Source organism: Symphodus melops (genome assembly GCF_947650265.1).
Source record: "Symphodus melops genome assembly, chromosome: 23".
In the NCBI taxonomy this organism is placed as follows: Eukaryota; Metazoa; Chordata; class Actinopteri; order Labriformes; family Labridae; genus Symphodus; species Symphodus melops.
In genome coordinates this window covers 2,659,409-2,673,826 of record NC_136713.1, presented here as the reverse complement: position 1 = coordinate 2,673,826, position 14,418 = coordinate 2,659,409, and the positions used below count along the sequence as shown (strand labels likewise).

General features: G+C 41.2%; 1 protein-coding gene across 5 annotated transcripts; it reads right to left on the bottom strand.

Annotated features, from left to right (window-relative positions):
• Positions 1 to 4,328: 4,328 nt before the first annotated feature.
• On the bottom strand, positions 4,329 to 13,765 carry LOC306818361 (uncharacterized protein). 5 transcript variants are annotated; one of them, XM_079335913.1, is made up of 8 exons: positions 13,284 to 13,765; positions 10,992 to 11,027; positions 10,457 to 10,541; positions 9,218 to 9,559; positions 8,902 to 9,114; positions 7,436 to 7,777; positions 7,120 to 7,332; positions 4,329 to 4,449 (listed from the first exon to the last, which is right to left on the bottom strand). In XM_079335913.1, the coding sequence occupies exons 3-8, from the start codon at positions 10,512 to 10,514 to the stop codon at positions 4,376 to 4,378; spliced, it is 1,242 nt and encodes a 413-aa protein (XP_079192039.1). In that variant the 5' UTR covers positions 10,515 to 10,541; positions 10,992 to 11,027; positions 13,284 to 13,765; the 3' UTR covers positions 4,329 to 4,375. The 5 variants fall into 5 exon arrangements, with proteins under 5 accessions (XP_079192039.1, XP_079192038.1, XP_079192037.1 ...); XM_079335912.1 differs by lacking the exon at positions 13,284 to 13,765 and adding an exon at positions 11,437 to 11,833 and having other exon boundaries at positions 10,457 to 10,735; positions 10,992 to 11,404; XM_079335911.1 differs by lacking the exon at positions 13,284 to 13,765 and having other exon boundaries at positions 10,992 to 11,833.
• Positions 13,766 to 14,418: the final 653 nt, after the last annotated feature.

Genomic DNA, 14,418 nt, shown 5'->3' with positions numbered 1-14,418 from the left:
ATTTATCAAAAAGAAAAGTTTGAAGTCTATTCTTAAAAGTACCTTTGACTTTTTGACTTTTTTATTTATTGTCCCCGAGGGGAAATTCTTTTCCACAGAGTGTACAGTTTTAAGGGCAGCACGCCGACAGAGGGTGAACACAAGGGAGATACATGTGAGACAACAGGACATACATGTGGGGCGACAGACAGTGATGGGGCATACAGTGACAGGACATACAGTGCATATGGTTATGGGGGGACCGGGGGTTGGGACTGAGGTGGATTTTTTTTAGGGCTGTAATGACTGCAGGCACCAGGCTTTTGCCGTATCGCGCCCTTCTGCACAGCAGAGACCTGTACCTGCGTCCGGAGGGCATGATGGTGAGGTGGCAGTTGAGAGGGTGGGTGGTGTCCAGTGCTATTGTGTGTGCGATGCGTGTGATGGCCTTTGAGTTGAGTTCTGACAGGGTGGGAGTGGGGAGACCGATTAATTTGGCTGCGATGTTTGTGACACGGGTGAGTTTAGTGTCTGCCTCCCGGACCCCGACTGGTAGACGATTCCAAAGGAGCGGTGCCTGATAACTAAAGGCTCGACCTCCCATAGTACTTTTAGAGACTATAGGCACCACAAGCAGGCCTGCATTCTGGGAACGTAATGTTCTTGATGGATAGTACGGTACAATTAACTCTTTAAGATAGGATGGTGCCTGACCGTTTATGGCTTTGTAGGTGAGCAGAAGGATTTTAAATTCTATTCTAGATTTTATAGGGAGCCAATGGAGAGAAGCCAATACAGGAGTAATGTGGTCCCTTTTCCTAGTTCTAGTCAGAACACGAGCTGCAGCGTTTTGGACGAGTTGGAGGGTCTTTAGAGATTTACCATAGCACCCTGCTAAAATAGAATTACAGTAATCCATCCTGGAGGTAACAAATGCATGAACTAGTTTTTCAGCATCATTTTGTGACAGGATCTGTCTGATCTTAGAGATATTACGAAGGTGAAAATAAGCTGTCCTTGAAATTTGTTTAATGTATGAATCGAAGGACATATCCTGATCAAACAGAACTCCTAGGTTCCTAACAGTGGTACTAGAGGCTACGCTAATACTACTAAGGGCCGTCATATCGGCAGAGAAAGTCTCTCTAAGGTTCTTAGGTCCAATCACTATAACTTCAGTCTTGTCTGAGTTGAGCAGTAAGAAGTTTCTGGTCATCCAGGTCCTGATGTCCTTGAGGCAGGCTTCTAGTTTACAAAGCTGGTTGGTGTCTTCTGGCTTCATTGCTATGTAGAGCTGAGTATCGTCTGCATAGCAATGAAAGTTCATGGAGTGTTTTCTCATAATACTACCTAGAGGAAGCATATATAATGTAAATAAAATCGGACCAAGCACTGATCCTTGAGGCACTCCATGGCTAACTTTGGTGTACATAGAGGACTCATCATGAACATGCACAAACTGAGATCTGTCTGATAAATAGGATCTAAACCAACTTAAAGCAGTCCCTTTAACTCCAAGCAATTGTTCTAGTCTCTGTAACAGAATCTGATGGTCAATTGTATCAAAAGCAGCACTAAGATCTAACAGGACAAGCACAGATAGAAGTCCCCTGTCTGAGGCTAACAGAAGATCATTTGTTACTCTAACTAGTGCAGTCTCAGTGCTATGGTAAGCTCTAAATCCCGACTGGAACTCCTCAAACAAGCTGTTGTTGTGGAGAAAGTCACACAACTGGTTAGCTACCACTTTCTCTAAGATCTTGGAGATAAAAGGAAGGTTAGATATAGGTCTATAGTTAGCTAGAGTTCCTGAATCAAGAGTAGGCTTTTTAAGGAGCGGTTTAATTACAGCTACTTTAAATGACTGGGGTACATAACCTAACGCTAAAGATATATTGATCATATCTAGTATGGAGCTGCTAACTAGAGGAAAGACTTCCTTAAACAACTTGGTTGGGATTGGATCTAAAAGACAAGTTGATGGTTTAGACGCAGAAATAATCGAATTTAGTTCTGCGAGGTTAATTGGAAAAAAACAGTCGAGGTTAGTATCAGAATTTGGAACCGTTTCTGCCGAATCGAAAATATAGGAGGAATCTGCATTAAGTAAAGGTAGTAAGTTGCTAATTTTGTCTCTAGTGTTTAGAATTTTATCATTAAAAAAGCTCATGAAATCATTACTGCTAAGGGCTAAAGGAATAGATGGCTCAAATGAACTATGACTCTCTGTCAGCCTGGCTACAGTGCTGAAGAGGTATCTAGGATTGTTTTTATTTTCTTCAATAAGAGACGAGTAATAGGCAGTGCGGGCCTGCCGTAGAGCTTTCATATATCTATTATGACTATCTTGCCAAATTAAACGAGATTCTATCGTTTTGGTGGAGCGCCAAATTCTTTCAACTTTACGTGACGTTAGTTTTAGAGTACGGGTTTCTAAATTGTACCATGGAGCTGATCTCTGTCGTTTGATTGGCTTCTGTTTTAGGGGGGCGATTGAATCCAGAGTAACTCTAAGTGAATCAACCACACTATCTACAAACTGATCTAGCTGAGAGGGACTAAAGTGATTATAGGAGTTTTCAACTAGGTTAGAGGATGGTACTGAAACAAAGGCAGTTGAAATAGCTTCCTTAAATTTAGCTACAGCATTATCATTTAAACTTCTAGAGAGCACTTTTTTATTAAGAGGAGTTAAGGTTGGTAAGAAGAAATCAAAAGTTACTAGGAAATGGTCTGATATCAGAGAATTTTCCAGAAAAACCGACAAACTGTTAATTTCAATACCATAGGCTAAAACAAGATCCAGGGTGTGGTTAAATCGATGAGTAGGTTTGTTTACACCCTGGGTGAAGCCAATAGAGTCCAATAGTGACATGAAAGCCGTGCTAAGACTGTCATTAACAACATCCACATGGATATTGAAATCACCTACAATAATAATGTGGATTTCAAATCTTCTCTTCTTAGTGTACTCATTTTATTAGTTGTGCACTATAATTTTGTAATGTCCTGAAATTTGAGTTCTTTATTTGGGGACCTTAAATAGATATGAGATTAAAATGAGATTAATTAATTACAAATCCTGTAATTAAATAGATTTTTTTTTTTTTTTTTTTCTCCTGACAGCACTAGTTGTTATACCATGTCGGTTATTATGCCGGTCCGGCCCACTTGGGAAAAGATTTTCCTCCATGTGGCCCCTGAGCTAAAATGAGTTTGACACCCCTGCTCTACAGGAAGGGCCTTGCTGTATTTCAAAATAAAAGCACACAGCAAGGATAGTACTCTCAGCTTCAGACAGGACCAACGTGTAAAATAAAAGCATCACTATTTTTATTTTTCACTTTGAAAAAATAGAACTTCAAACATGTGATGAACTATTGGCATGAAGGATTAATCAGGATTAAAACAATCATTTGACAAAAAATGAATTCTCAAAGACGACAAAACAAAAACATTTATTGTAATAAAATGCTTTATTTTGGAATATTTATATTTTATTCATTTACACAGAGGTACCGTTACCATAAACATCGCCAGAGTGTCTATTTATTCTCCAGTTCATACTGTAATACTGTGATTATTGATTTAATGTACAAACAATAAAAACACATTTTCAATAATAACAAATGTGTAATGTCTCGAACACCCTGCAAAGACTTCAGCCGACAGCCAATCACCACGTACGCTCTGAGCATGCCTGAGAGGAAGTCCCCACCACAGCACAAAGAAAATCACTCATGAGCTTCTCCTCTCCTCCGACGATAGAAAACCTCAACATCCTCATCTCCACCCTTCTGTCCTTAAACCACCTTTAACACCACCTGCTCTCTGCTGGCTCAGACAGACAGCAGAAACACTGTCAATCCCCAAGCGCTCCCCTCACCGCCCACAGGTGGCGCTCTCCTTGGTGTGTCGGGTCTTAAGACAAGAAAACAAACTATGACGTATAGAAAGAATATTTCCTCATTGAGTAGGAACAGATAATCTGCTCATCACATGGTCTAAATATAGACAGGATTAAAGATTACAAACACTAGATGGCAGTAGCTCTCCACCTTCAAAATATTCAGTGTAAATTCCTTCAGACAGCTCTGACTGAACTCAAGTATTGAAGGTCGAATTAACAGCACAATCAGGTGATTCAGTCACAATGGACTCTCGCCTCGTCTCCTTGCTTCCTCCTCTCCTCTCCTCTCCTCTCCTCTCCTCACCTCGCCTCCTCTCCTCTCCTCTCCTCTCCTCACCTCGCCTCCTCTCCTCTCCTCACCTCCTCTCCTCTCCTCTCCTCTCCTCTCCTCACCTCGCCTCCTCTCCTCTCCTCACCTCGCCTCCTCTCCTCTCCTCACCTCGCCTCCTCTCCTCTCCTCTCCTCACCTTGCCTCCTCTCCTCTCCTCACCTCGCCTCCTCTCCTCTCCTCTCCTTGCCTCCTCTCCTCTCCTCTCGTCTCGTCTCCTCTTCAGCTGCATCTATAAAATCACATCAAACTCAAGTTGTAACTGTAGCTCTGACAGTGAAGTGTGTTTTTGGTCTATGCAGGTAAAACATTCATAAAAACAGCACAATGACAAAGAGACATGAAAGAGAGATATGAAAGTAGAGCATGGATAGCCTCATGATGGACGTGAGTGGGATGAGGGAGACAAAGACCAGCAGGACCTCCTATAGTAGACTAGTAGACTGTAGACTGACTAGTAGACTGAGCTTTCTCTGTACAAAGTGAACATTAAATATCAATTAGCTAAAAATAAAAACAGGTAATTTAAGACCAATGTGTACAAGACTGATGAGACCAGATGACTTTACAGTAAAGTCAACCCCAGGCCTCTCTTACAGCTGTTTTATATCAGGAACAATATGGACACCCTGGACCAGCGGTCCCCAACCTTTTTTGCGCCACGGACCGGTTCAATGTCAGACAATATTTTCACGGACCGGCCTCTAAGGTGTCGCGGAAAAATACAACACAATAAAATGATACGATCAACACAAAAAAAGTGGTATTTTGTAAAATATAATAATAAACGTGAATCCACCGTGTAATCACATGGAACTTTGTTAACAGCGTTTCATGAAATGTGCCGAAATAACATCCTCTCTGTCCCCACACTCTCGGGTCACTATGGTAACGCTTAAACATGCCTTCACAATAAGATTCTCCACAAAGAAATCAAAAATAGAATAAAGTCCATGAAAATACATTACTCACCATAACCCTGAATCAATGAGAGCCCTGAGTTTTGAAGGCTTCATTGCCTCATTGGAGAGCCGGTCGCCGCATATTATGCAGAGCGGGCTTGGTGCATGGGAATCACCTGTCGCGATAAATCCATATTTCATGTAGGACTCCTGATATTGCCTGTTAAATGAAGGTTTCTTTTTCTTTGTGGTCCTAGGTTCTTCTTCTTTCTCCTCACTGGGCCTTTTCCCCTTCCCAAAGAATTTTTTCAAAGACGTCTGTTTGTTTTTTATTTTGCTAGCTTGTGGGTTTAAAATTAGCGGTAATGTATCACGTGACGAGACGAGCGGCTTAATGAAGCTCAGATGTAACCGAGAGAATCCGGTGGTTTTTCAAAACAAAACAGTGTTCAGACTCGGATTACAAATAAAACGGAAATAATGTAAATTATTATTTTTTTCTGTGCGGCCCGGTAGCAAATGACTCACAGACCGGTACCGGTCCGCGGCCCGGGGGTTGGGGACCGCCGCCCTGGACCAGTCTCATTTATGTTCTCAACTGGGCCCCACCATGTCTTTATAAAGGACATATGTGAAGACATGCCAGGCTGACAATAGGATCGTGTAAACAACCTGCCAGAGCCACCAGGAGTTTATAATAGCTGTGTGAATGATCAACAATCAATATTATTGGCAGAAATAGAGGGCCCCAAAATCAACTTCTGCTTAGGGCCCCATGGAGGCTTGGGCCGGCTCTGCTGCAAACCGAGGGGCGTCCAAAACGGCCGTGTGTGTGTGTGAGTGTGAGTATGTGTGTGTGAGTGTGTGTGTGTGAGAGAGTGTGTGTGAGTGTGAGTGTGTGTGTGTGTGTGTGTGTGTGAGTGTGTTAAGGAGTGTGTGTGTGAGAGTGTGTGTGTGAGTGTGTTCAGGAGTGTGTGTGTGTGAGAGTGTGTGTGTGAGAGTGTGTGTGTGAGTGTGAGTGTGTGTATGTGTGTGTGTGTGTGAGTGTGTTAAGGAGTGTGTGTGTGTGTGTGTGTGTGTGTGTGTGTGTGTGGTCATCTTCACAGTCTCTAAATACTGTTTTTAATTTGGTCTATGAATAAGACAGAAACTCTGTTGAGAGGCGTTCAATGGATGATCCGAGCTCAGGATTCAGAACTCTGTCCTTTCTTGAAGCCTGCACGCCAAAACTTTTAACCCCTTGTCGCCTGAATTTGTTTCCAGGTTTTTAAAAAAATGTTTACACGTGTTCAAGTCGATGTTACATAAAAATAGCAGAGCAAACAGACGTTGTTCTGTCTGGTCCTATGACAAACCTCACAAAAGTTTCCGAGGTATGTATTGAAAGTGCATCAACTGGCAGTGGAGGAATACGGACGCCATTTTGGCTGCATTTGGAGCAGAAGCGCTTTGATGCAAGTCGGCGACACGAGAAGCGTTCAGTGAAGCAGGAGGAGACTTGTGTCTCCGGATGCTGGAAGCATTTGAAGAGAGAGACGACTGCTGTTATTCACCATCAACTTCACACCTACGTGTTCAGTATCTGCAATGCATGCTGGGAGTATCTGCAATGCATGCTGGGAGTAAGAGTCTTTTAAGAAAAATGCAGAAATGTCCCAATGCTCACACACACACACACACACACACACACACGCCCGCCCGCCCCTAAAGGTTCATTAAACTCAGTTTAATAATAATTGTTGATTTATAGAAATAATGAAACAAAAAAAACTATTAATGTTCATTTGAGAACCAAATGTTCCTCTATGAAACCAAAGATAATTGTTGGCTGTGTATTATCTCAACAGTCTGATCAGAGAGGAAGCTCACTTTATCATCTCGCTCTCTACACAGCTCTCTGATTGGCTGATTGATCATAGAGGAAGAGAGCCGCTCTCTGATTGGTCCTTTAAAGGCTCTGTGTGATGGTGTGAATCAGTGAAGACTGTAAATAAACTCACACACTGGAGGAGACGGGAACTTCTCTAGTCCTCGTACAGCACAGGAATAACTGTCTGTGTGAAGAATCTGATTGGATGAATAATCAGCTGATGTTTCATGTTTGATTTCTTCTCCATTCTTGAACCAGATGAAGGAGGTATCACCAGAACATCTGTTCTCACACCTAAAGATGAGTCCAGTCTCATCTTGTCTTCTCACCTTCACCTCGAGATCTGAACATGAGGAGAAATATCAGCACACAAACATGCAGAAATAAATACATGTATGTACAGCATGTTAGAAACTGAGCTCAGAGAATAAAGTCTGAAATATTACCTGTGACTTCCAGGTAGACCTCAGATCTCTCTATATATCTGCTCATGTTTCTCTTCATCATGAACCTGTATCCACCCCTGTCTGTCTCTGTCACGTCTGTGATGGTCAGAGTACAGTTGTTCCTCACACAGGTACTCTGCACACGGCCTGAATACTGGGAGTCTTCTCTAACATCTTCATCATATTCAGGACGTATAGACCAAAATGTTTCCTGTGTGTTAACTTCCTGGTTTATTCCCTCTGGGATTATGATGGTGCAGCTCATCTCCACAGTCGATCCTTTAGCGGCACAGATCTTATAAGGAGAGCACGTCACTCCAAAGACCTCCTGACCCTGAACCGCTGCAACACAGAGCACATCAGGAACAACCATCAACATTCAGAACTTTAAGAGGAAAAAACCTCAACATATCTGAATGTCTAAAAATCATCTTATCATGATTCTATCAGACTGTAATCACTTTAAAGACTCACAAATATATAAAGACTTTTTTAAATGGGTGTGTATGCATCTAAAATGTTATTTTTTAGCAAAACACAAAACGTGTTCGTCTCTCCAGAATAAGATGCTGTCGTTGCTGCTGCCATGTTTGTTTTGCGTGGACGTCACTTGGCTGAGTCTGCACCTGTGCAGGTGTTGGCAGCTGTCAGAAACCAGGGGAAGCAGTATACATGCCACAGGATCACCTTTTCTTTCAGAGTTCTCCAGGTACCAAAATCGGGTTTCTCAAAACCAGGATGAGGGCGTATCTAAGTTTCTGAAATCAGGATCTGATTTACACGCACAAATACAAAAGCAGGAAACTCAAGTCCATGTAAACACACTGAGTGTTTGTCGTGTTACTGAGAGTAACAGGGATCCTGAAACACAAAGTGCAGAACAAAGCGCTTTTTGACGGTCTCTGCCTCAGGCTGGATGGACTCCGGATTTTAAATCAAGTCCAGTCTAGACCACCACGGATCGACTATTAATCCACGTCATTACTGAGATTAGAAGAGAAACGTCTCTTTCTAAAAGAACAAATAACTTCAATTCTTTTGTAGTTCGATTTTTATCCCCCGGTTACAGACGAAACCTTCCCCATGTTACGCTTCCATCGCTGCAACACCTGTTGACCTGATAACTGCTCTCATATCTGGCAAACCCAGGGGCGTCCAAAACGACCTTCAAAGCCCCGCCTACCTTCTCTGGTCCAATCAGATCCAGAGCATTCAGGAGCAGAATCTAAAGTTAGAAGGAGGACATACTGGCTGCTGCATTGTTGTCAGAGAAGCTTCACCACAGCAGGTTTCCTTCATGATCACACAGGAAGAGAGGAGCTCTCTGATTGGCTGATTGATCATAGAGGAAGAGAGCAGCTCTCTGATTGGCTGATTGATCATAGAGGAAGAGAGCAGCTCTCTGATTGGTCCTTTAAAGGCTCTGTGTGATTGTGTGAATCAGTGAAGACTGTAAATAAACTCACACAGTGGAGGAGACGGGAACTTCTCTTGTCCTCGTAGAGCACAGGAATAACTGTCTGTATGAAGAATCTGATTGGATGAATAATCACGTGATGTTTCATGTTTGATTTCTTCTCCATTCTTGAACCAGATGAAGGAGGGATCATAATCACATCTGTGTTGACACCTAAAGATGAGTCCAGTCTCATCTCGTCTTCTCACCTTCACCTCGAGATCTGAACATGAGTAGATATATCAGCACACAAACATGCAGAAATAAATACATGTATGTACAGCATGTTAGAAACTGAGCTCAGAGAATAAAGTCTGAAATATTACCTGTGACTTCCAGGTAGACCCCAGATCTCTCTAAATATCTGCTCATGTTTCTCTTCATCATGAGCCTGTATCCACCCCTGTCTGTCTGTGTCACGTTTGTGATGGTCAGAGTACATTTGTTCCTCACACAGGTACTCTGCACACGGCCTGAATACAGGGGGTCTTCTTTAACATCTACATCATATTCAGGACCTTTAGACCAAAATGTTTCCTGAGTGTTAACTTCCTGGTTTATTCCCTCTGGGATTATGATGGTGCAGCTCATCTCCACAGCCGATCCTTTATTGGCACAGATCGAAGAAGGAGAGCACATCACTCCAAAGACCTCCTGACCCTGAACCGCTACAACACAGAGCACATCAGGAACAACCATCAACATTCAGAACTTTAAGAGGAAAAAACCTCAACATATCTGGATGTCTAAAAATCATCTGATCATGATTCTATCAGACTGTAATCACTTTAAAGACTCACAAATATATAAATACTTTTTTAAATGGGTGTGTATGTGACTTCCTGTGCTTCTGCAGCCAGCCTCTAGTGGACACTGGAGGAACTGCAATAACAATCAGGAGATAGAAACTGTTTCAGAGCAGATCTGTGAACAAAGTCTGCTTTAGAACAAATCCTGCAGGAGTAAAGTCTGAGAACATGCATGAATAATAAAACACACTTTCATCTGTTCTTTGGTTTATGTCAAGAAAAGAGGCGATCCAAACTGTGGCGTCTCTCAGTGGTTTAAGTTTGTACCAGCTTCACCTACAGGTACATGTTTCTTTTTGCATAGATTTACTAAATATGTAGTCTGTTGTTTGACTTGCACATCGCTCTGTATATATACACATATACTTACTGTTATTTCCTGTTACTACACATCTGTTCATTACTGTTTATATTTCTGTTTACATCTTTAGTCCAATCACAGTCAACTTATACCTCCACTCTTCTTTGATATATTTCACTTTGTAATTTCACATTTTGTATTTAAATTTTGACACTTTACTTGTTGCAGACACTTTTGTTTTCTTTGTCTCATTTTAGCATCACTGCACTGTCGTTCATTTACTGCTCTGTTTGCCCCCCGACGAACAAATAAAGTTTTCCGAATTGAATTGAGGTCCAAATAAAGTCACCTGAAGCTGATCCACTTTTCACACAGGCAAGCTTCAGTGTGCATGAATCCCTCCCACACTTCCTCTTTTTAGTCCCAAAGTGAGTGAAAGTGTGGATGTGAAGTACCTGACACAGAGAGGAGGACGAGGACGATGAAGAGACTGGCTGCTCGGATCAAACTCATGGCTGCTCCTCTCCTCTCTCGCTGGGACTTTACGGACGATCAAACATGTTAGCAGGTGGAAGAAGAAGAAGAAGACAGCAGCACTCAAACATTAGCAGACATGTTGAGGAAGGACTCTACTTCCATGTGAAGAAGAGGATGGTCTGAAAGAAGAGTGTCCTCTGCAGGCAGTGAGCCCAGCACACAGATCACACTGTTTTTAATGACGACACTTCCTGCCTCTTTACATGATCAACATATTAGATAAGACAAAGAGCAGGAAGAAGGTCACAGAGAACACAAGCTTTACTAACTTTCCAGTTACTAACTCTACTGTTAAGTTTCATTTGGCAAGTGTCAAAATGTGTTTTCTATTGTTTAACAGAAACTGTTTGCATTCTCAATAATAAGTGATTTCTGGCTGAGGCCAAATGGTAACAAGATGACTTTTAAAATGTGTCATGACATCAAAATTATAATTCATGCACGTCAACTCACATTTCAGGGTTTGGAAGTGAAGGTGTCAACGACGGTCTGCAGTTAGAGAAGGAGACAGAGATATTTTATTTCACTGTAGAAACATCTCACAGCTCATTCAAACATCTTCAGGACCAGAATTCTTGTCTTTATTTCATATTATTTATTAGTGTAAACTAAATACTCGAGGTGAACTGAAACGCTGAGCCAACAGCCACTTAAATGAACTTTAAACACTGACATTTAACGGATCATTTTTTCTTGAGGAATGTGTTTTTTAGGCAGCGAGTCAGTTTTGAAGACACTAGTGAAATATAAATCAGTAGATTATTATAATCATGTTGGTATCAAACATGTTTCAATAGATCACAGAGAAAGGAAACAAGTGTCGCTCTAAAGTGTCTTTACTGTAAGGTAGCATTAATAATGATTCTCTCCTGGTGTATGAAGACAGCTGTGGTTAAACTTTAAATAACTTTGTTGACTTGTTAGGGACTTCAGCTGTGTATAAAAGCATCACATGAATGACAGCACAAACAAAAACACACCTATCAAAGTCAATGAAGAGGACACTGAGGAAGTGAAGCTTGTTAGCCTAACGTCCACCAGACTACAGGACGGTTTTTGATGATGAACTTGTGGGTCAAAATATGATTCACTTTGTGTTATTAAAATACATTTCCTATATTTACAGGATGTAGGAGGCCATACTATCAAAAATAAATAAATTACATGTTAATATGGTGAGATTCAATAACGCTAAGTAATGATATATTAGTTTGGCAGCTAAACACTTTTTCTCACTTTTTCACACAGGTTAAAATTACAGAAAAATGTCTCAGCTCGATCAGAGTAGTTTCAGGGTAGATTCTGTAGGATTTATCACTGGCCACTAGGGGGCAATGTAGGATTTTACTATGATCGGCTCAGTTAGGAACCGGCCATTTTGGTTGTTTTGCGCACGTTCATGACACGGTGTTTGGTTATGCCGTTCAGCCTAATTCATGTAAGTCCAATGTTTAATGTTTTAAAACGGAATGAATACAACGGTTGCATATTATGTGTAATGTTGTAACATGTAATGACCTATGTTATATTGTATGGTCACATTTGGGAGTTATTACTATTCACTTATCCTGCAATCGTTTGTATTATTGTAGGGCTCCTTCATCTCTGTCATTAAAGACATGATTTGACATTGAGGAGTGTTTCTTCAGATTCTTTATCTGAATATGTTGAATATATAAACCTTGAATAGGGCAAACTAAATCCTCCATGTTTCTGCTGCTTCATTAGATCTTCATTAACATGACACAATTCTGTTAATGAGGTGACACATGATCAAAGTACCTCTCTGCAGTTTGAGATAACCAAGATGATATAAATGTTTGAAACTAAGGCTGAATAATTCAGGTCATGTGACATGCAAGTGAGAGTTAGATAAATAAAATGTCCAAGACTAAATAAGATAATAGTGCTGTGATGAGTAGTGCAAACATAGATTTAGGCAGCCTGCCGCCAAACCGCTTTTTGCACGGCCTATTTAAAAAAAAACACGACCTTTAAATTACTGCACGGCTTGACCAAGGCAGTGCAAATATCTACATTTAACAGACGTGCTTACTGCACGGGTTTCTATACGGTGCGCTAAATATCTGATTAGTGGTTAAACAATACTTTGACGGTGTGTCAGCCGGATGACGATAGCCGCTATGTAAATAGCGTCATATGACAGCAGCTAACCACTAACTAATAAATTCAACAAAGGAGAAAAACGCTACATAAACAAAACCAACACTGGAAGACATCCAGCAGTTCATCTCCTCTGTCACTGTCATGTGACTGTTTATTACAAGAACTCAACCCAGCTTTGTTTCAGAGAAGGCTGTGTGCGACGAGGACAAATACACACGTAAACAATCAGCTATGTGTTACAGTCAATGCTTTAAACACGGCAGAGTTCTGTTTACCAACGTAACACAGGAAATGACGATTCTTTCAACCAATCAGAGGACTGCAGGGTTTAGCTCCACCTTTTCGGGTCAGCTCCACATTCGAACATGCTGCCAGATGATTGACTTATCAAGGTCTATGGATCTATTACTACTGGATGACACATGTAATATTATAAGAGACACACACACTCACACACTCACACTCTCTCTCTCTCTCACACACACACACACACACACACACACACACAGCTCATATGAATGTAAGCTGTGACGTCATTAGAAACTGTCTGTGTTCAGTTGACAGGAGGAAACTGAGAGTACAGAAGTGAAGATATAAAAACTGTGGATAAACACTCACCCTGCTTCACTCTTTACTTCTCTCTTCACTTCTGTCCACAAAATGTCTGAACTCACTGAACACTTTCACTTTCACTGTCCCGCCTCCTCTCATGAGTCTGAATCACGTGTTGCTCCTCCCTCCTCCAGTTACAGGACATGAGCTGCTGTGTGTGTGTGTGTGTGTGTGTGTGTGTGTGTGTGTGTGTGTGTGTGTGTGTGTCAGAGTGTAAACTTCTCTCTCAGTTTAGTTTGTTAGTTTAGTTGTCATGTACAAACAACATCATTGATCTCACAGAGAAAAGAGGCTTCGTACCAGATTATAGCAGTTTGCTAATGTTCCTCTGCAGTCCCTGGGCAGATCAACACAGGATACATACACAATACAATACAACGTATACATTCACATCATATCACAATACACATGTGCTAAGACTCCACACAAAGGCTTCATTTAAAGTAATGTTTGCATCGTTAAAGTTACAATACTGAATTCTAACAGGAAATACATGCAGGAAAAATACAATTAATGAGAGCATGATTGATTGTTTACAATCTTTTTTTATTTTTTTTTTACATGTTTTGAAAATAGATGGAAGTCAGTGTTTACTTTGAGTTCATGGTGGATTTTGTTCCATTCTTTGTATGAGAAAGAGGACTGGCCAAATGCAGATCCTCTCTTGGGGACTCTACACTCCCCCCTAGTGGTGGACCTTGGGGCTCTGCAGATGGTCTCTGAGCAGAGCTGGACAAAGTTTTTCAGGGGAGGGGGAGCAGCTTTGTGTCTGATTTTGTGGACCATCCGGATATTTGAAAATCCAATGAAATGTTCAAAAGTCAACAGTTTGTATTGATTGAGTGTGTGACAATGGTGGCACTGCCGTGATTTTCTTTCAAATATTTTCTGAGCTTGTTTATGAACATTTTCAACAGATTTCAAAGTTGACTTGTTTGCCTGAGACCAACATGTGATACAGTAAGAGATATGGGAGAGGATCATTGGGTTCAAAAACATCACAGATGCCTCAGTGGAGAGTGAGCATCTGATGTGCCTAAAATTTGAGAGATTGTATTTTAAAGTTTGATTTAGTTTTTTTACCTGCTTCTTGAAGGTCAGTGTTGGATCCAATATGATGCCTAAATATTTAACCTCTTCA